Source organism: Nelusetta ayraudi, unplaced genomic scaffold, assembly GCF_046127955.1.
Source record: "Nelusetta ayraudi isolate G7.1 ecotype Tasmania unplaced genomic scaffold, CSIRO-AGI_Nayr_v1 ptg000026l, whole genome shotgun sequence".
Taxonomy (NCBI): domain Eukaryota; kingdom Metazoa; phylum Chordata; class Actinopteri; order Tetraodontiformes; family Monacanthidae; genus Nelusetta; species Nelusetta ayraudi.
This window is the reverse complement of record NW_027466076.1, coordinates 5,045,001-5,067,500: the sequence shown is the minus strand read 5'-3', so window position 1 is coordinate 5,067,500 and position 22,500 is coordinate 5,045,001. Positions and strand designations below refer to the sequence as shown.

At 48.0% G+C, this 22,500-nt stretch overlaps 1 protein-coding gene across 7 annotated transcripts in view; it reads left to right on the top strand.

Annotated features, from left to right (window-relative positions):
* The window catches only part of tcf4 (transcription factor 4), a 166,785-nt gene that overhangs the window by 66,290 nt on the left and 77,995 nt on the right, over positions 1-22,500 (top strand). For all 7 annotated transcript variants that reach the window (XM_076029268.1, XM_076029270.1, XM_076029272.1 and 4 more), the window contains one exon: positions 8,306-8,364. In XM_076029268.1, coding sequence (XP_075885383.1) covers positions 8,306-8,364 — 59 coding nt within the window. The remainder of the gene's footprint in view (positions 1-8,305; positions 8,365-22,500) is intronic.

Below are 22,500 nucleotides of genomic sequence, written 5' to 3'. Positions count from 1 at the left end.
AGCGTTGCCCGCAATCCTCCAGACAAAGGCGTCAGATATGGTGGATTGGAGGGGGGGGGGGGTACCCTGAAAGGAAGTCAAATCCTCCTAAAAATGCTCATTTAGGAAGAAGAAGAAGAAGGAGAAGAAGAGGGGGAAAAAAACGACAGGACGGGGGTTAAAGTTGTTGTGGAGAGGTGAGGTGCAGAAAACCTCCCCCAAAAAAAAACAAAGTAGTGAAGTGGCGGCACCCCCCCCCCCCGCCCCCCCTCCTCCCCCTACACTGAGGTGCCATGTTTCCTCCTCCCTCCCTCCCCCCCCCCCCCCCGTCAGATCAGACAGATTGATGATTCTTGCGGACGCAGACGCTGCCAAGAGGAGTCGGACCCTCGACCAAAGTAAGCGGTGCGCCGCCGAGCGAGCGAGGAGACGGAGGGAAGAGAGGGAAGGAGGAGGAGAAGGTGGGGGGGGGGGGTGAGCGAAGATTTGGGGCTCTAATGCCAGCCTTATGCGTCTTTTAGTCGTTTCCGCCGTCGGGGCTTGGCACCGGCGCCGCCGCTGTCAGCCAGCCAACAAAAAATCTGCAGTGCCTGCCGCATTTCGCCAGCGCCCCCCACCCCCCGGCCCCCCAACACACACACACACACACACACACACTCCCCCCGACCGACCCCCCCCCCCCGTTTTTTTGTCTGAGACCCAAAGCGCGAGCACGAGGAAACACACGGCGACTCGCTCGCTCGCACCCCGCCCGCCCGCCCGCCCGCCGACCGAGCGAACAAGCGCTCCTCTCCACGAAAAATCAAAGCGTCGTGAGAGAAAATTGCAAAAAATAAAATAAAATTGAAGTTGTGTAAAAATCGTTTTCTTCTTGTCGTTCTCCTCCTCCCGCCTCTCCGGGGGCGTTGGTTGGAGGTTGGGGGACGGAGGGTCGACGTCGCCGCCGTGTTTGTCACCTTGTCGGCCGGCCATGTTGTTGATCTGTTGATTTTGGGGCGGGGGAGGGGCGGGGGACGGGGAACAACAAAGGCAGTTTGCTGGCGAGGGAGTGCAGGGGAGCAAGTGGCTGATTCTGGTCGCCTTAAAGGCCCAGTGTGGGAAATAAAAAAATCAAGCTTGATTGATGATTTTTATATTGGTAGAAGCTGAACATGCTGTCCATAAATAATATTCCAGTATTATTTTATCCCAGACATATTTTAGGTTGTTATTTACCTGACGTGTTTCGCCAGTTCTTCTCACGCCGCCATCAGAGTGATGGTAGTGCGACGCCTCTTTAATAACAGCTGATGTTGCTTCCGCTGCTCCACCTGGGAGGAAGCATGTCAGCGCCCTCGTCCTGGTTGATGGTCCTGGGGGCTCCATTGGCCTCCCTGATCTCCATGGCCTCCTGACCCAGGAAGTGTTCAGAACGTCCACGAGATGCTTTCTGGAAGAACACGGGACACCGACTCGAGGCCCCACAGAGGAGGAAAGACAGTGATGGTGGCTCGTGTCGGTGGTTCGTCCTGAAACTGAACTCCCTCCTCAACTGTCTTTGCACTTCTTCTAGATTTTCAGACTTCCAGTTGCATTTTAGAATGAATTTCCTCTCTTCAAAGTTCAGTCTGGCTGCCATCATTTATTCCACCGGGTTCATCTGCAAAGAAAAAAACAAAGCATTGAGTCATCAGCTGCTAAAGTGTGTGTTTTTTGGAGGGGAACCCCTGTATGTTAGACATTTTATGTTCATATTAATAAATTGGTGTGAAATACTGGGCACTGGTTCCTGTAGAATTAAAGATTACGGGCAAATCTGAAACCTGAACCTTCGTGAAAAATGAAAAGAGGTGGAGTAGGAGCAAGGAGGAGAAGGAAGAGGAGGAGTAGAAGGAGAAAGGGGAGGTGGTGGAGGAGGCGGAGGTGGAGGAGGAGGAGGAGGAGGCCGACAGATGTGAACTGGATGCTGCGTCTCCTGAGTCGTTCTCGCTGCTCGTATACGTTCATCTGTTGTTTGATGTGTTCGCCGCCGCCAAGAAATCACTGCCTGCTGGGACTGAGGAAGGTGGCGGCGGTGTGTGTGTGTGTGTGTGTGTGTGTGTGTGTGAGAGAGAGAGAGTGTGTTTCCTTGACAGCCAGTCATCTGCCATCATCTGTTAAAATTAATGTTGAACCCCAAAAACAAAAACTTGCAGGGTCACGGAGTGAACACATATAGAAACATTTGGATTATTTAGGATTCGCAGTGGCGTTGATCTCTGAGCGGCTGGCATTTTGCATTTGTGTGTTTGTTTGTGTGTGTGTGTGAGTGCCTGCCTGCCTGCCTGCCTGCCTGCCTGCCTGCCTGCCTTCAGTACCTTTCAGTACTTTGTGGGAACTTCTGGACGGGTGCCCGGTGGTGTCATGGAAACGCTTGAATCGCTCCGAATGATTCATGTCTGCACGGTGCGACCCTCCCCCATCACACGCACAACAACATGCACCCGCAAACACACACACACACACACACACACAGCCACACACACACACACACACGAGCACAGACCACACACTCAGCATGTGAGAAGAGGGATTTTTAACCTCCTTCTATGCATTTTGCGCCCCCTCTTCTTCCTCCCTCCCTCTCGCTCTCTTTTCTCCTCTCTCTCCCTCCCCCTCTCATCCGCGGAGTCGTCTCCAACCCCCCCCCCCCCCCCCACCACCCCCCTGCGTCAAATCGCACTATTAGTCACATAGTTTTATTAAAATGGACTCATTATATGGACGTCAGAGGAGATCTCATCTTGCCAGCGTCTTCTTTTCAGGAGGCTGAAAGAGAGTCTAGACGCTGACAGCGACTCCGAGGACGACTCTCTCTCTCTCTCTCTCTCTCTCTCTCTCTCTCTCTCTCTCTCTCTCTCTCTCTCTCTCTCTCTCTCTCTCTCTCTCTCTCGACGCCTCTTGACCTCGCTGAGTAAAAGAGCCCATAGATGTCAATTGTAACTCGACTTGCTGCACGCGTCTTATCTGACGGTGATTTTTGGTCGGAGGAGAAAATGCATCAGGGTTGGGTTTGAGTTAAGTCAGTGAAGCTGTGAGTGCGATTTGCAGGGGATTCCATTGAATGGTGCGAAGTGCATAAGCCGTTGTTCTCGTCAAATCTCATCAAAGTCATGCAAAATTTCTCGTATAAATCTGCATTTCGATGGCTTTTGAATTTTAGTCATATCTTTCCTCTTTGACGATCTGTAAAAAATATTCCCCTCCGCCGTCCAATCATAACGCGGCATTTTGACTTGAGGTGAACTGGTCACGTGACCTTGTGCGTCGCGTCCGCTGACGCGCAAATCCGAAAAAAGTGTCTCCATGACGCTTTGACGGATGAGCAGTTTTTTATTGCCATATTTAGGTTTTTGCGCAGTTCAAGTTGTCATGGAAACGCAGCTGCAGAGTTGAAAAACTACCTGGAACCAATTTTTGGAACCATTTTGAACCTGCGAATAAAAGCTCCCAATCAGATCACCCTGCTTCATAGCTTGTTAATGGAGCTTATATATGCATTCAGCGTGCTAGCGTGCTAGCGTGCTCGTCCGTGTCTCTCAGCACTGTGGATTAGCAGGGATTTGGTCCTCCTGGCTCACTGGCTCCTCTATGGGCCGCGCCCAGCGCTGCGAGCTGACCTCCCCCCCCTCCACCTCTCGTCCTCCAGCGGCCAGCCAGACTCTCTAACGAGTGGCGGTGCATCTCGCCGCCACAGAGCCCCTCCGTCACTTCCTAGTTAGAGGGGAACAATCATGACAGCTGAGTCGGCAGTGGCCAAAAATGCAGTTTTTCGACTGAAGCTGCTGCGTGGCGGCACCTGCACCACAGCAGCCAATCGTAAGCTCCTCCTTATTGTAACTCAATGCAAATCTAAATTTCCTTTACATTTAGGAGGCCGGAAATAAACGTAGTAACGTCACCTTTTATTCATTTGTGATTGTTTTTGCCTTTCTTTAAAAAAAAAAAAAAATGAGACCCCCTTAAAATTTTAGGGGGTCTCATGGGTTAATGGGTGGGGATGGTGGTGGCAGTGTGGGGGGGGGGGGGGGCGGGGGGGGGGGGCTTTGGGGTTCCGACCCCCACCGGGCCCCCCTGTATTCTGCACATTGTTTTTAACCCATCAATGATGGGGATTGAAAAAAATAAAAAATGCACTCCTTCAATGTGCTTCTATTCAGGCCCACTTTATTACGTCGAGGTGCAAGTCAGTTTATGGTTTGGTTTTGTTTTTTATTTGTCTTTGGTTGCAAAATGTGCATGGACTGCCACTAAGCGCAGTTTTTGGCATCTCCACAGCGACTCTGAATGAAAAAAACGAGGAACGGGCGAACAAAAGATGTGGCAGGTGTAAGCAGCTGTTCAATAGTGATGATTGGCAGAAGCCCAACTGCACGGCTCTTCAACTTAGATAAAAGACTCCATTGTTTGTGCGGGTTTTTTTTATTTTTATTTAAATGAGGTTAAAGGACTGACCAGACCAAAGTCTATCAACCCCCAAATTAATGGAATTTTTCCGACTTCTATATAGATTAGATTTATTTATTTATTTATTTATTTATTTGAAAATAAAACGGTAGGAAATCGATAGTGTTCTAGGAAATCTTTCCTTAATTCTTGTATTTTAATGTTTCCTTCTTTCCTAAGCCTCGATTTCCACGCTGTGTGTCTTTGTTCTCATGGTTGTTGTGTAAGAACTTCCAGTTTCCAAAGGCAGCGTCGTCACGGTCGGTCTTTCAGGGAACGCTCCGCGCAGGTCGCCGTCTCCACGCGTCTTTGTCATTCAAAGTGAACAAGAAGATTTACTTTACATACGGACCTTCCTTCACTCTGGGCTGCAGACCTTCAGGTTAAGGTCCTCTGCCTATTGCGGCTTCCGTTTGCTCCTTCAAATTGGCTCTTTTTCCTTGAATCCTTCCTTCCATTTTGTAACCGTCTAAAATGTGGAATTTTTGCACAAACTGAAACTGCTCAGAACTTTTTTTTTGCTAGTTGTTGTGGAAAAGGAAGAAAATCAAAATTCTAAATCTATCTATCTATCTATCTATCTATCTATCTATCTATCTATCTATCTCTATCCGTTTGTCTATCTATCTGTCTATCTACTTTCAATTTAGAACGTGTTTGTTATTAAAAATCATGCAATTCAAAGTGGGTAGGTTTCAAAACAAAGCCAAACTCTAAAATAAATAAATCACAAATTATTAGAATCTGCTATACCTTTGTAATACTGCTAATATAAAAACAAAAAATAGTTATTAAATCATTATATATGCAAGAGGTAAAAACAAAAATGCTTTTGTTTGTGTGTCTTTGTTCTCCAAATTATTTTACAATGTTTGTTTTCAATCTATGCGTGTGTGTGTGTGTGTGTGTGTGTGTGTGTGTGTGTGTGTGTGTATATGTGTGTCTCTGTCTGGTTTTTGTCTTGTAAAAAATTCCAGAGATTGTCGTCACGTGAGGTCGACATTGTTTCACATTTCAAAAATTTACATTTATTTATTAATGGGCTGTATTTTTTTTTTTTAAATCAGTGAACATGTGATGTGGCGTTGCCGCCTTCCCAGCTGGTTGTGCCGGTGTTTCAGAGTCCTGCAGCAGCAGCAACAGTAGCAGCAGCAGCAGCAGCAGCAGTAGTGTGTGACAGCTCTTTCAATTCCTGACTGTGACGCGGCAACTGTACACTTGGATTTATTTTTTTTACAAATGATATTTGAACAACTACATCTTAAATAAATAACACTGTTCACAAAAAATAAAAAGAAAAGAAAATCTACAATAATTAAAAAAAAAAAAAAAGACAAAAACAGCCAGAGAAAAATATTTTTCAAATGTTTTTTTTAATGCACTGTGTTGTAAAATATTGAATATAACATTTTTTTTATGCACAGTGACTGACAATTTTTTAAGTCACAAGTATTTTGTTTTTTGTCACTTGCACTTTGTCGTCTACGTGTGTATGTGTGTGCACGCGTGCGTGCATGTGTCAGATGGTGTGTGTGTGTGTGTGTGTGTGTGTGTGTGTGTGTGTGTGTGTGTGTGTGTGTGGTCTTGAACTAGTGTTTTAAAATGCCTGCATGTCAACGTGCATGCATATATTTGTACCATGGAAAAAGAACATTGTGTGTGTGTGTGTGTGCGTGAACACAGGACGATGCACCTATAGAGAATTGTACGCAACTCCGTGTGTGTGTGTGTGTGTGTGTGTGTGTGTGTGTGACTGACTGTGTCAACGATTTCTAGTGCTCTCCGTGTCATCGTGTGTGTGTGTGCTCATATGTGTGTGTGTGTGTGTGTAGGAGTCTTTGTATACATGCCAAACTGGTCCAGCTGGCATCAGTCGAAGCCGAGGCTGCTGTATCGGTCACACACAGAAGCACAGACCATCTCTCACACTCACACACACACTCTCACACACACACACACACACGCACACACGGTCGACCACGTTCCCATTTTCGAGCGGCCGTAATTATCAACCTCTTCTGCATGGCCTGGCGTGTTGGCGAGCGTTCAGCCTCATTCAGAGCCTTCAGCAGCAACAACACACTGCTGCTGCTGCTGCAGCAGCTTCAGCTTCACTCTTCTGCTGCTGCCACCGCTGCTGCTGCTTCTTCACTCTGCTGCCGCTCAGTCGCTCCTCTCCCAACCCCTCCGTCTCATCTCGTGCGGCTGCTTCCCACCGCTCAACGTCATTACACACCAACCGCCGTTTGATATTTAGGCTGGCTGAAGATTTAAGGTTTTATCCGAGTAGAAGGTTCTGCACGGTAGTTAAAAAAAAAAAAAAAAAAATGGAATAAGGGAGTTAAAAAAAAAGAGGCTTGAAATGGTCCCGTGGCTCCGAGCAGAGAGGGAGGAAAAAAACCTGTTTGAGAAGCCGGAGAGGAAGACGAGTGTTTGTTGTGTGGCGGCCCGGCGGTGCATCGGCGGGATTCATCAGGCACCTGTTTCACAGCGAGACGCAGCTCGGCCTGCGTGTTGCGAGAGGCCTCGGACTCCCTGTTGACTCACTGATCAGTCGCTGGCCTCCATTCACTGATCTCAACCGGCCACGGCGCCTGACCCCAGAACAGCTCTCGTTCTCTTTGGTTTTGGTTTTGTTTTCGTGCATAGGTGGAAGCATGCACGCACACGCACACGCACACGCACACGCACACGCACACACACTTACACACACACACTAGACGTGTCCCGTGCAGGTTAAGCAGTTGAACATTAAATGTCCCAACCAGAGGTGAAAATCACAAACATCATTGGGGGCGAATTTGATGAAGGATCCGAGTTTCCCGCAAACACTGTGAATTTATTGTATGTAGCGCTAAATATAGTTCAAAAAGACACACACACACACACACACACACACACACACACACACACACACACACACACACACAACAACGGGAACGCCTGCTCGCTGAACCCTTTGAGAGAATCCAGGCTGCAGCTGCACAATTTATGTGCGGCCACGTTTGCGGGGAGGCATCGGCTTCTGGTTTAGGAGACGCAGCAAAACAATGTACAGCGCTGCAGCGTTGCCCTGTTGTGATTTTCTCAAGCTGTTTGCCCACATGGACACCACCAGTCTGGAGTTTGGACACACTGTCTAATGCATCGTCTTCTCTTTAATCTTCACAACTTTCTCCACTGCAGATAGATTGTGAAGACATCAAATATATGAGCGAGATGTATGGAATTATGCAGCAAAGAAAAACACGTTCAGCGACTCAATGAAAGGTGGCTATTTGGAAGAATTGGAATATAAAACGTGTTTGAGTTATTTGAGGCGTTTATTGTTTCCTCCATAATTCCATGCGTGGCTCATACGTAGCTTTGACGCCTTCAGTGAGAAACTGCAATGTCAATAGTCGTGAGAATGAAAGAGAAGACATTCAGTTCATAGTGTGAGTCCAAACTGTTGACTGCTAGGTAGTGTGTATATGAGACTATGACTGTTCATTGGCTCTGACCTCGGCTGTTCTTACTGAAATCCTCCAGCAGGAAGTCAATGGGCAGCTATGATGCTGAAAGCAGTTGTGACGCTATATTCGGTTTTTGTTTCGTATTTAAAGAGCAGTTTTTTCAGCAGTTTAATAGAAGTTGGATGGATGGATGGATGATGGATGATGATGGATGATGATGGATGATGGATGGATGGATGGATGGATGGATGGATGATGGATGGATGGAGGCTGGTTGCTGTTGTCAAGACCTGACTGCGAACGCCTCGTGCTGCAACGTGGAGCAGTTTCTGCTCCAAACTGACTCTCCGCTTGCTTCCCCTCGTTCACCGTCTCTCTCTCCCCTTGTTCTTCTCGTCTCTCCGCAGGTAAAAACGAGAGGAGCTCCTACTCCTACGGCAGAGAGTCCAACCCGCACTGCCACCAGGTCAGTCCCACCGTTAACGTGTCCTCATCCGGGAAAATCAGAAAAACATCCACAGCGCGTGCGACTCAGTTCCAAGGTTTCCTTCCGGCTCTCCTCTGCGCCGAGGACGGAGGAGTTTGCCTTTGTGTCTGACCTGAGGTCGGCGGGAGAAGATGTTCACTCCCTTCACAGCACCTGGTGCTCGGACCTTGGCGAGATTCAGCTCAGTGTAATTGCAGCCAAAGTGGACGTCTTGCACCTTGTTCTCATGTCAGCGTTTATCAGCCGCGGGATTGTAGCGAGGAAAAGTAGCCGCCCCAAAACCCAACGGTGGCGGCTGCTTGACTTGGTTTGCTGTCTGAAACTTTAGTTAAAAGTTCAGGTGCTAAACTCGGGCGTCAGTCGTCGCAAGCTGACGACTTAAAAACAACATCTGTTCCGGTGCAGCGCTCCTACTTTCTTTGACGCCTCCCGCCGAGACGCGGAGCTCGGCGGCGTCGCCGAAAAACAAAGAACGAATTCCGTCCCAACTTTTCAAACATGGTCCTCACCGCTCTGTCAGTGGTTGTCGTCGTTGCAGCAGGTGTTGGCGCACGCTTTGCTAGAAAGAGGCTGCGGTTTGGAGGCTGCACGGCGGTCCCTCAGCTCGACTCCCCTGGACCAGATGCAGAGATGCCCCCAATGATAATTAAGGAAACGTACAGATGTTGGCGTTTGATTCTGCCGGTGGAATATTAAACACAGCCCAGCTTGATGCGCCGCTGCCGCAGTCTGATGACCAGCCTCAGATTCCTCTTTATTATTTATTTTCTGATGATATGATCACATACGTTCCATTTGAGTGCAGTCTGTTGGATGCGCCGGCTGTGCCTGATGTTATGGATTAGTCGCTGTTAATTAATGCTGATCAAAGAAGTGAATTATTGCGCTTAGGAAAATCAAAGTGCTGAAAGATGGAGATAGATTCTGTTAATTGAAGCAAGTTCTGCAGAAGCAGGCGTGAATAGTTCGGGGGAAATGATGGTCTGTTTTTCACTCTTAATATAATTTATGTGCAGAATGTTTCTTATTAAATGCAGGAATTAGTTTGAATTTACATTTTTTTTGGATGGATGGATGGATGGATGGATGGATGGATGGAAGGATGGATGGATGGATGGATGCCAGTGCTTTTTATTGCAAATTCTTTTACCGAGTGTTTTTAAATCAGTCGACATACCAAAAACAAGCTGGGTGGTTTTCTGGAGCCACTGGCCTGATATCTCAGCAGGTTTTCACAGGAAGGGGTTCAGGACTGGGAGCCCAGCACTCCTGACCCCATTGATTCTATTACTGTGAACCCAGCCGTGCTATTCCGAGCTATTGTTCACCATCCGTGGCTAAATCCTCTGGCGAGTGTGATTTGGTGAGGGTGGTGCACCACTGGGTGAAGGACTGGGTGGGTGTTTGACTCCTGAGGTTTCAACCAAAACAGCCGTGGCTGCGGGTATCGAGGTAGGAAGCCGAACATGACCCAGTGATTCTTCCCTGCGCCTTCTTGACTTACGTACCGCCAGCTGATGTAAAAGCAGCACCCCCTAGCTTGGTTTGAAAGAATAGCGGCAAATGTGAAGGTGCCCGCCGTGGTGTTTTGAATTGTTGATGACTGCTTTAAAGAATTGAGACGGTGCTCTTGCAACCCGACGGGCAGGTGGATCTAAATCCACGAAGATCCATCTTGAAAATCTCCCTCCTGAATCACCTAGGTTTCAAATTGACGATGAGGAATTTTGATTGGTAGATCCACAGAGTAGGAAGACAATAATGCAATACATGCATTCATGAATGCATTTGTGGGCGGTGTCTTAAGCTTTTACCGATGTAAAAATCCTGAAGTGATTTGGATTTAATCTGGGACGTGAACATCAGTGTCCAGAGTCGCTGAGGTCCAGGCTAATAAGAGCAGCGGCGGCTGCCAGCAGGGCCGATCAGACCAAACTAAATGTTTGACGGGGAGCCACGCATGCAGTTGCCCGGGGCAACTGGCCGACCGGCACTTTCTGAGCCCGGTGAAAGAGGAGAAGCCGGTGAAAGGACAAGCGTCGGGAAACTAAAGGGAGACAAAAATCCCAGCGTGGCCTTCGAAGGTCGTGGTGATAGTTTCAAGATTTAAGGGGTAAAAGGACCTTCCTGCCTTTTTTTTTTCTCCCCCCCGCCCCCCACGGTTTTGATCTTTCCCTTTCTGTGCCCGAGGACAGAGTTTGGCCCTGACAGCCGCGCCAACAAAGACGCACGCACACACCAACGGAGGGAACATGCCGCTCATGTCTGCTCCATGCCAAGTGTGTCACTTGTTCTGAAATAGTTTGCATGCACAAGTCTTTCCACCGGTTGGAAGCAAATATAGCGGCGGGCGGAGATGGAATCTGTTGCCACCGTGTTCACACTGGCGTCTGTTAATCCGCTTTGTGGGCCTGCTGCTGGATTCCCCGAGTTGCTGCTCACATTGTCGGCTTGTCAGCTTTGCAGTCGGTGCCCTTATTTAATTTGTCATATTATGCATAAGTTATGTGATGCCCGTCATCGGTCAAATTATTTATTTCATCCATATTTTGCTTGCAACCTTTACCATCATTTTGAAGTTTATTTTTCTTATTTCATTTTACTCACTGTAATTTTCCTCCTGTCTCACGATGCGCTTTACTCAAAATGATTATTGTGTCCTTATGCTTTCTTACTTGAAATTTCAATCTTTTATGGATTTGCTAAGTCAACATATGATTTAAGCATTTTAAGAATTAAATTGAATTTAAAATTATTAATTGTGTTTATTTGGTTGATTATCAGTTTGTTTCAAAGTATTTTTTTTTATTACCTTTGCCTACTATTATTATTACTATTATAATTACCATTGGTTTTAACTATGGTCTAAGGACAGTATTCAGTCAACCTTCCATCAGCTCTGCTCCACATCCATCAATATGAAAGCGTTATTTTTTTTCAGTGTTTCCCAAACTCGCCCTCTATGAAGCCCTCTGTGGCTGTACTTTAGTTTGCACACGTTTATTGCGTTGTCCTTTCACCGCACTCCATGACGCCCCCATCTGTTTGTTATTGAGATGACCCGGCGATGAATCCATAAAGCCTTCTGATCACTCATCTATTCACTATTTACTGTTTCATAAACTGTCGATCAAGCTGCTCGCTTCTTTCTGACCCTCCCATCCATCCATCCATCCATCCATCCATCCCCCTTTCCACCAAATTAGCTGATCTTTTATTTATACCCGCCTCTTGTATCCAGCTGTGGCCTTTGTACTCGTCCACAGCAAACTATAGAGGACAAAAATATGAAATGAATCAAACATTACTGCCTCACTGGCCATTTTCCTACTGGGCCATCGTCAAATTATCCTGTTACACATTCTGAATGGCTCCTGATGGAAATTGTTCGGAAATGGCAGATAAATTTACATGCTGGGCTGGAGTCCAAAATCCTTTGGCCTCATTGCCTGCTGTAAAAAAAAAAAAGATAAATAGAAGACATAAAAAACACTTTGCAGCGAGGACGAAGCCTCACTCGCCAGCAGAGAGACGCTCACTCGCACGCAAATATATAGAAAATGATCGGCATGACGTCACTGCTACCCCTGTATCTGTAATTTAAGTCAAGAATAATAATTACAATCCAATCGCTTCTCATGTAATTATTATTAAGTCGAAAATCTCAGTTTGAAAAGACCGACTCCAGACTAAAACCCAGTAAATGAGATGTTGCCAGAGTTACTGACCATATTTATTTTCTTCTCTTCTTTTATTTCATAGCACTGACATCTGCTCAAGCCTCGCTATCAGTGCAATGTGTGCCACAGTTATCAGATGTACTTTGTTCCGCACTGGTCGCCTGCTTTGTCGATGATCTTTTACTTCCAAGTGTCTGCGCTCAGCGATGCTCCTCAGTCCCGCTTGACAACGCTAGCGAGCCATTTTATGTCCGTGGCAGTGGCGGCGCTCAGTTCCCCCCCCCCCCCCCCCCCCCACCCCACACACACCCCACACACACACACACACACACACACACACACCCCTCGAGTCCTCGCGAGCAGCAAATCTGCTGGGGTTTGGCTGGTGACTCTCCTCCTCCTCTGGCTGTAATGGCTGGTGGGGGCTGGGGAACCATGGCCGCCTGCCAAGGTAGCAGCCCAACCCCCCAAACAGCGAGCCGCGCTTCCCCCCAAAAAAAACATCCAACCAACCACCCAACAACCCCTCCCCCCCCCGAAAACATCATCTGCTGGCTTTAGGGTGGCGTGTACGTGAACACACTGGTGATGAACAGGACTCAATGAGTTCGTCATTAACCCAACTTCTCCTGCTCCCTCCTACTGCAATTATTTTCAAACTATATGGTGTGATTGCTGAATTGTTTCGTGTACAGCCAGACACTCGACGCCAGTTTGTTTTTTTCATACATTGCAATCCATCTGCGCATCAAGATTTTGATCCTAATGCGCTAAAAGACTCCGCGTCTTTGTGGTGCGGCTGAAGCAGTGCTTGAAACGGCCTCCGCTGCAGACGTCAAGCTTCCCAAATCACGTCAGCATCTGCCTTCCCGCTGCCTCTCTAATACTTCTGCAGGTTCTGCACGACACTGTAATTGACCTGACAGTGATTGTAAAGCTCCGCTCTCGCATGCCACACACATTTCTCCACCTGTCAGGGCAACAGCAAGAGACCATTTCCACCAGCGAAAACCTGCCAGCGTTATTAACCTGATTATATGTCCCAAACAAACCCCTATTTTTTGTGTGTTTAACTGACAAGATCCCTCCTGTTTGTGCGGGGAAATGAGTGACAGACAATGCCGCCTGATTTTGTCGGTGTCACACAATCTTCAAACGGGGCGAATGGCGAAGAATCCGGCTCTCAACCTGAGAGAATCCCAATCCAGTTTGCTGCTCGGGTTTTGTTTCAACCTGGCAACCGTGATCGTGCTAGACGTCATGAATCACGTCGGCTATATTTGCGAATTGGAGAGTTTTTTTTGGGGGGTGGGTGGGTTCACTTTGGCATCCGGCACCACGACGGCCTGAAAATTGGAATCTTTCAATCAGAATTTATCGTTCGGCTCGTAGTGTTGCCGTACCATTGGCCAAGTCACTCACCAATCATAGTCAGATACAATGTAGATTGAAGAAGAAGAAGAAGAAGAAGACCTTTATTGATCCCACGATGGGGAAATTTGCATTGGAGATCAATATCAAAAAGCCGCCTCTCTTACTGACAAATTCAAAGCATTTAAATCTCAATTAGGAGTAGGGAATCTAAGGCCACTGATGATGTCAAAACTTACAGTTAAAAGGCGATTGGAAGAGATTCCTCAACAAAGTTTCAGTAAGTCCGCCTAAAGTACAGTGAGCCTAAACTCTTGTCCAAACTCAGCCGTCGTGGGTTCCTGGTGGCAACCAGATCCCCCAGGTTGAGTTCAGTGTTAGAGGCTCTCGGGGCTCCTCTTCCAAAGTTCAGCCTAAAGCAGCTCGCTGGTGTCGGCATCACAGACTCCAGATCTGATTGGCTGTCGCAACTGACCGCAGTGAACAGGGGCCTGCTGTGTCGGTTCTGAATGCCTCAGACAGATTTCACAGAACCTGACAGCGCCAGCTAGCTGAAAGCGTTGCTCCTCTGCTCGCCACCAGTAGGTTGCGCTGATCCCCTGTTTTATGGCTATTTCTTGAACACCAGAAACTCCTCCCTCCTGGAGCGATGGTACAAAGCTAAAAAAAAAAAAAAAAAACACCAACGCCCAACCTGTGGCTTTCTGGAGGAACGTCAGTCGAAACTCCTGCGTCATCCTGATGAAGGGGAGGAAGAGGACGATCCTCCCTGTCACCACCTCTCTCCCTCTCCCTCTCCCTCTCTCTCTCTCCCTCTCTCTCTCTCTCTAACGTCAGCCCTATCTTTCCTTGACACTCGTCCACTCTCTCGCACTGTTACATCTCCTTATCTCGACATTTTCGCATCCATTTCACCTCCAATCTCAATTTTCCTTCCCTCGTTCCGGCGAGCCGGAAAAGCCGCCGTGTCGACGGTGTGCGTGTGCGTGCACGCTCGGTCACACCAAAGCCGGCCTGTCACTCTGTTATCGGCCGCCCAGATCAGTCGCTCGGTTGTGGGCCGGCAGCTACAGCTGAGGCAGCAGCAGCAGCAGGACGGATGTGAGCTTCTGCTGGGATGCAACAGGGGAAAAAAGACAGACAGAGCTTTTAACCCTTTACACACACACACACACACACTTGAACATCAGTCAGTAAAAAGTGCTGAAGGCTTCATTTTGAAGCTCTGCCAGACTTGAAGAGCTCAGAAGCTGCATTTTACCCTTTAAAGAAGGTGCACGCGCGAGCGCACGCACGCACGCCAACGGCGCATTTATGGAGCCATGTACAGAATTCCATAATCATATATTAACTCTCAAACACACACACACACACACACACACACACACACACACATAATGGGTTTTATGGAAATTCCAATATGAGTTATACATCTTATCTGGGTGTCAGTAATTAAAGCTCTGCAGCTTCACTCGCTGCTACGTGGAGCCGCCGCCATCCACAAGCAGGTGCGTCCGGCGTTCCCTTTTTACACTCCGGAGGGCTCGCCAAACAAACCCACCTCTGACCCCTTGACCCCTCTCTGCGACAGAGAGTGGCTGTATGGGCGAGGAGCTCTCAGCTCGCGCTCTTGTCTTTGCCTCGGTATCGACGGGAGCGTCTTTGATATGCGGCAAAGTGCTTTTATTTCCGCCGCGGCTCCGTCGTGTGTATTTAATATCTGACAGTGAGCCTGTGGAGCTGTTTGATCGCCCCTGTGGAGGTGTCCCGGGGTGGGAGAGAGAGAGAGTTTCATCTGGTGGAGCTCCGTCACAGTGGTGTATTGTGCATTATTAAAGATATAGCTGCAATTAAAGGTCCAGTGTGTAAGCCTGGTATTTACAGTAGCCTGCCTGACAGCGAGCTTGGGATTTAGGACACAGGCAGGTGGGCTTCCTTAAATACTGGGCTTCCTTTAAACATGGAGGCTAACTAGGAGCAAGAGCCTTACTGCTTTATGTATATTCTGCTATATATGAGGGCAGTTCTAAGGGTAGGAAAACCAAATGACTTATTGTACTGCGAGTACACACTTTTATTAATGTATTTATGGGCTGCGTGTTAAGCTTTTACCAATATAAAAATCATAAATCAAGCCATATTTTACACACTGGACCTTTAAATAAACGAATTAGTTCATAGGTTGTTAACATTAATGTTGCTTAAAAATAGAAAAGTGATTAAATTGCTTCATTTTAATTTACATGCACTTGACACTTTAAAAGAAGCTAATATAGTCCAGACGGTGATACATATAGCGTTGTTGATATTGCATGGAACTAAAGCCCTTTACTATGACAGAGTACTGTATGCACTGACCTTCCATCACAAGTTTCTTACATGTGTTGAGATTCTCTATGTCTCTTTGCTTTCCTCCACATTTACATATTTTCCCCCAACTGTTCCTTTGGAATCTGACTGATCTGCTGCTGATCTGCTGAGTGCGGAGTCATGGCTCGCGATTACTGACACATTCTCTGACTGAACCCTTCATCAACTTGTTAGTTTTGTTTTTTCCCAATCGTCATAAGTTATGTAGCCTCCGATTCATGTGTACTTCTTCCCCCACCGAGTCCCTCCAGGGGGCGCTGCTCAGTGTGTGAGCAGCAGCAGCAGCCTCTGCTCTGAGTGGCCTTTATCAATGGAATCTGCTCTTCCAAGCATGTGTGTGTGTGTGCGTGCGTGCGTGTGCGTGCGTGCACACTCATCTCCACTGCATTCTCCGTGTCCTCCGAGGCCGCCTCCATTGGTTGTTTCCCCGACCAATGGCTTTGCGGCAGGAAGTGCAAGCCCCTGACAGCTGGCCTGAAATCAGGGAAGAGAAAAAAAAACAAAAAAAACAAAAGAGAGACTGTTTAAATGGAGAGAGAGAGAGACGAGTGAAGCTCATAGAGCGGAGCGGCTCCTGATTGGCCAAAAGCTGACATGTACACTGCCAGTCCAAAGTGTGGACACTATACTTTTGATTTAATGGGTTTTTCTTTCGTTTTCATGACTGTTCACATGGCAGATGGTCACTAACTATGAATGAGCAAATATGGAATATGTATCCAACAGAAAAGTGTGAAATAACTCAAACAAGTTTTATATTTTAGATGATCCAGAATAGCCTCCCTGCAACACCCGGCGACATGTTTGCAGGAACTTTGCTGCTGCACAGCACACAGCTGCTTGGCTTCACAGTGAAATGCATGCAGGCACTGGACCGGCCTGTCTGAAATACTGAAACACTGGGTTGTCCATCGGAAAAATATTATGACATGTTTTTTTTTTTTAGTAACGTTCGAAACTTTTTCCGTTTTATTCCGCTAAATGATGTCGCCGCTCATGGACCTTAATGAGGAACTTGGTGCACCCTCCCCTCCCCCTTGTTTCAATTAGTGCTGCAGAAAGTCACGCTGTCGTCAGACATCCGCTACAACAAGGCTGCAAATGAAAGAAGTCGGAGACGAGGCGTTTACGCCTGTTTATCATAAATAACCACTCTCCTTAATTCATCCATCCATCCATCCATCCTGGTGTGTGGTGGGACGTTCCGCTCACAGCTGCTCTCCAGCTCACAGCTCGGCCGTTAGGGTTGCTCGGGTTGCTATCGATCACAACAGTTCTTATAGTTCTAATAAGAAAGAAGAAGAAGTTGAGCTCTGAAAAGCAGCTCCTCGATGTTGTGAACAGCAACAGCTGCGTTTATATGACCCCTAGAAAACCTAAATATGGCAATAAAAACGGCTGATGGAAACATCTCCACTTGGGAAAAACCTCCGAAATGTGGCTGAACGGTTTTGAGGCTCTCACGAGGAGGTTTTTCCACACGCGTCCGTATTGAGGAATATCGCAAAAGCGTCATGGAAACACTTTCCGCATCGACACGTCAGCGGACGTGACGTACGAGGTCGCGTGACCAGTTCACTGACCAGTGAAAATGGCGCGTTGTGATTGGACGGCGGAGGAGACGAAATATTTTTCCTCATCAAAGTCATCGAAGAGAAAAATATTACAACCACTCTGGACAGCAAACAAACGAAAAGCAAATGCAATTCTCCTGAATCTCGGCGCTTCACACCATTCAATGGAAACACCTAAAAAATCGCAAATTGTAGTTTGTCAAAGTTTTTTTTTTTAGAAATATTGCTCTTTTTTTTTTCCCCTCCCCAAAAAGCTGTCATGGAAACGCAGCTGGTGACGAAGACATCGTTGTATTTCTCCGTCAGTCGGCGTCGTCTGCGAGCGTCGATTTCAGGTGACGCCAGCGCCCATTTTCAAAAAGAGGGGCCGCGTTGTTTTTGCAACAACGCTTTCAGGAGGCGTCCTGGAGGAACTAGGGAACAACTCTCCTCCTCCTCCTCCTCCTCCTCATCTTCCTCCCCCCCCCCCCACCAGCCTGTCAGTGACATTAACCCTCCTCCCTCTCTGATGTGTCTAACATCAAACACTGCGCTGTCACACACACACAGAAACAGCGAGTGAGGTACAACAGCTGGTTACAGACACAGAACAGAACTGAGCTGTCACGCCCACGCTGCACAACTGACACACGCGCACGCACGCACGCACGCTGGCGCGCGCGCGCGTGCACACAGTCATGTTAAAAAGAAAAAAAAAGAAGGCTGTAATGCGCAGCAGACGCACGCCTCCCTGCGCCGCCGACTTCCTTCACGCACATGAAGGCGGTCTTGATGTTGCGATATTTCTTAATGCCCCCCCCTCCACACACACACACACACACACCCAGCTCCCCCCACCCCCCTTCAGAGCCGGGGTCCGCGGGACTTGCTCTTGATTCCTTATCTTTGACAGATGATGCAACAACCTGCTGAATCCCCAAAGGTCCCCAACTTCCTTTGAATGGCAGAGAAACGCAGCCAGGAGCCTGAATTTAAATGAAATGAATGTGCAGCTTGCGAACGGAGGAAAATACACACACACACACATAAACACACACACACACACACACACAAATTTATTTATTTATTTATTTATTTATGTATTTATTTATTAATTACGGATGAGCCTGAGTGCAAGGTCCTGGTGTCATATTGAGAAGCTCCATATGAATCAGTTTGTGCAGAACGATTTAGCAGCATTTTGAATATAAATGAACGTGAAATGAGATAAAGTGCCATCTTGGTTTTTTTTTCTCTGTGTAATTTACATGTTCTAGTCCCAAAAGAAGGTTCCCACTGTCACGGAAAACCTGGAAAAGTCATGGAATTTTGACTAAAATGACTAAAAGTTTTGGAAAAATCTATCTATCTATCTATATCTACAGTAATTAACAAAGGTTCACGTCTCCTTTAAACATGAAAATTCTGTAGTCTGGAAAAATTCTGGAAAATTCATGCAAGGTTGTGGAAAAGTTCAGGATGAGTGGGAAAATGAGTGGGAAAATCCTGCAGTGTGTGAAACACCTTCACTGCACTCAGTGTGTGCTGGTGGATGTCTGGACGTCAGTGGAAAAGTCGCTGTTTTCCTTCATCACACTGTTGATGGTGATGATGATGATGATGATGATGATGATGATGATGATGATGATGATGATGATGGCGATGATGTCACAAAGCCCAGCAAATACATCCGGCTGCTTTCAGGCTCGGAAATGCAATCCACCCGAGCGGATCCGGCGGGGGCGGAGATCAGAGGTCGTGGGCGGAGTCCCGATCCCCCCCAGTCTGTGTTTGTCGCTGCTCCGACGGCGTCGGCGGCCGCAAAGTGAAGGCAGCTGGTCGCGGGCGGCGATGGCTTCAAGATGGCACCGCGGGGAGGCCGACTCCACTCGTCCTCCTCTTTTCATCTCTCCGTTTCATCTCCAAATAGAAAGAGGCCTCTCCATCTATCATTCATTCTCTCCCCCCCCCTCCATCCCTTTCTCCTCCGTCACCCCCCCCACCCCTCCTCCCCCCCCTTCCAACCGTCTTCTTTCCCTTCATCGATTGCTGCTTCCATCCTCACTTCCTCTTTTTTTTCCTTTATCTCCGTCCACCTCCTCCTCCTCCTCTTCCTCCTCCTCCGACCTCCCGCCTCTTTGTGTCTGTCCTCCCGCTCGCTCCATCTCTCTTCTCGCACCCTTTACTTCAGTCCTAATGACTTTAGCTTCTCCTCTTTTTGTCTTCTCCAGTCTGCTCGTTCCTTTTAAAAACACCTCCTCCCTCCTCCCAACATTCATCACTTTTCCACCTCTGCTCCACTGGTGTTGCTCCTCGTTCAGCTCCTCTTTACCTCCTCTTTACGTACCTCCACACACACACACTGACTCTTCCCCTGGACCCTCGCAGGCCGACCCTCTTGTGCACCTGACTGTGATTCCTGCTCCACCTTCTGACGTTCCCGCCGGCCCACTTTGTCACTTTCCCCGCTTCTCTCTCATCCCTCAAAGCGTTTGTTTCCTCTCGCCCCGAGTGCCTCCACTCTCTCGTTCTTCACCCCCACCCCCTCCACCCCCCTCCCTCCGTCAGTCTAATTGCAGTTAGCTGCCAGATATTGTGAGGTGTAATGTGCTGTCTGATTCCACTCTTAGTGTTCTTAAATGATCGCTATTTATTTGTCAAGCCAAGCGTTGAACGCTAATTAAGGAGAAATGCTTTGAACTGCCTCGCGGTTGATTATGCGCGCCTGTGTGTGTGTGTGTGTGTGTGTGTGTGTGTGTGTGAGAGAAATGCGTTTTCTCCTGCTTCTGAGTGTGTGTGTGTGTGTGTGTGTGTGTGTGTGTGTGTGTGTCTCAGTGCAGTGTGTTGGCATGCGGAGCGGCTGCATGATGGAGGAAGTTGTCAGCGGCGGGACGATTGTTCACCGCTTGGCGCGCCGCTGCAGTCTTGTGGGACAGACAAACCTGGGGGAGCGACGGCACACACACACACACACACACACACGCACGCAGCCGCTGGCACCCAACCAGCACCTGGTGGTTCAGTGAAGGCACCGACGTGGTCGACGCCTTCGCGGAGTGGTCTGTGTGGATTTGGTTTTTCTGACTCCCAGAAGCTTTCTAGTCACGTGATCAGTTCAGGTTGGATCTATGGTTGGACAGCTTCCTTGATGGGGGGGCGGGGGGGACTTTAAAAATTTTGGACACACGTATGTGAGATGAAAGAATGAAAGAAACACCATGAAATGAGACGTTTGACTGGCAGTGTGTAGGACATCGTTTCTAAGGCAGCCAGCTAGCTTAGCACCAACAGACTCTAGTAAATGATTTGGATGGTCCGAGTGTTGAAACGGTCTCCACTGGTAAATAGCAGACTGGCTGACTTGGGGATGAGGTCCTAATATGCAGTACTAGTACTATACGAGTACTTGATGAGGCCATTCAGCATTAAAGACTTTGTTTGAGTGCTCAACCCCGGTATCGGTATCGGTGCATCCCTACTAATTAATGATGATGGTCCTGTTCTGTCCATCTTCGGCTCATCATTCTGTGTGTAGCCCCTTTAAAGCCCCCATCAGACAGGAAGCTGCCCTCCTGGTTAAACTCCCCCGGAGGTGAACCTGGAATCCAAGCTTCCGAAACGCACCGTCGACGTCTCACTTTGCTCATTTCGCGCTGCGGGAAGGCGCGTACAGTAATCTTGCTGTGTTTGAACAGACGATGATGTCATCTCCCTTTTTGTGTGAGCGGTCTTATTCACTCTAGCCTGGGGACCCTGGCAGCTAATCCCCCTTCCTGCGCACCGGCGCCGGCGAATAACGGCGCCGCTGCGGCAAACCGATGGAAACGGTGTCATTCCAACCATTGCACTTAATGAGTGTGTAAAACGCTGTGCAGATGAGTCAATTAATTAATTAGGCTGCAGATATAAAATGGAATAACCGCCATAATAACTGAGGCGTTTACGGAGAGGAGCCGGAGAGGAGTGATTCCGGGGATCAGCAGTGGCTGGAAGACTCCCTGACGTCTCCTTTAAGATGGCAAGATGTGATCGATGCACCAAAGAAAGAGGAGTGCACATTTTTTTATCAAGACTACACTCCTCAATATCTTCTATTATTTATCGTTTATTTATCGTCATTCGTATTATTATCGTTCTTACAATTGTTTATGATGGCGTTTCCACACCTGTTCTACTGTATGCTCTCTCTCTCTCCCTCCCTCTCTGTCTCTCTCCCTCTCTCTCTCTCTCTCTCTCTCTCTCTCTCTCTCTCTCTCCCTCCCTCCCCCTCTGTCTTTCTCCCCCCCCCCCCCTCTCTCTCTCTCTCTCGCTCTCTACCATTTGTGAGGGGTGGAGGGTTTTCATTTTAATTACATGAATATATTATGTTGGAATTACAAAGTTTCCTGACTTTTGGACATTATTCGAGCTTGGCAAAGACGATTTAAAATTGCAAAACAAAAACTTTTCAACGCAACTTTTGTTGGTGCTGAGTTGTTTTTTTTTTTTTGGGGGGGTGGGGGGGGAGGGCTATAGCGCCCCCTAAACCACAGCTAGCGTGGCCCACGCCCTGCTCCCTCTGCTGCCGGTCTCTATTGTTTTCCCTCTCCTCTTGTCGCTGTCGTGTAAAAACGTCCTCCCGAGCGTCTCCTCCTTGATGTGAACGCACACCGCCACAGACACACTTCTGCATTTCGCCGTTAAATGAATTTTTTACTGGGACCAAAATGATGAATCGAGGTGTCGGCCGGAGCTCCGGATCGTCGCCAAAATCTGACGTCTGACTGGTTTTATTCCCCTTCGTCTTCGCTGGGTTTTTTTTAATTTATTTATTTTTTTACTGCTGGCAGCCTCGAGGCCTCACTCCCTCAGGAGTGTGTGCGTGTGCGTGCGTGTGTGTGTGTGTGTGTGTGTGTGTGTGTGTGTGTGTGTGTGTGTGTGTGTGTTACAGCGGCCACCACCAGCACATGTGTCGGTGTGTGTGTCAGCCGGAGCGAGAGGCTGGCGTACAGGTGCGCCGCTGCCTCGCCAGCAACTTCCTGGTAATTAATGACTCCGTCCCTCCACCTCCTCCTCCTCCTCCTCCTCCTCTCTTCCCTCTCTCTCTCCCTCTCTCACTTTTGGTTGGAGGAAATTGATGACACGTGAGCATTTTTGGGGTT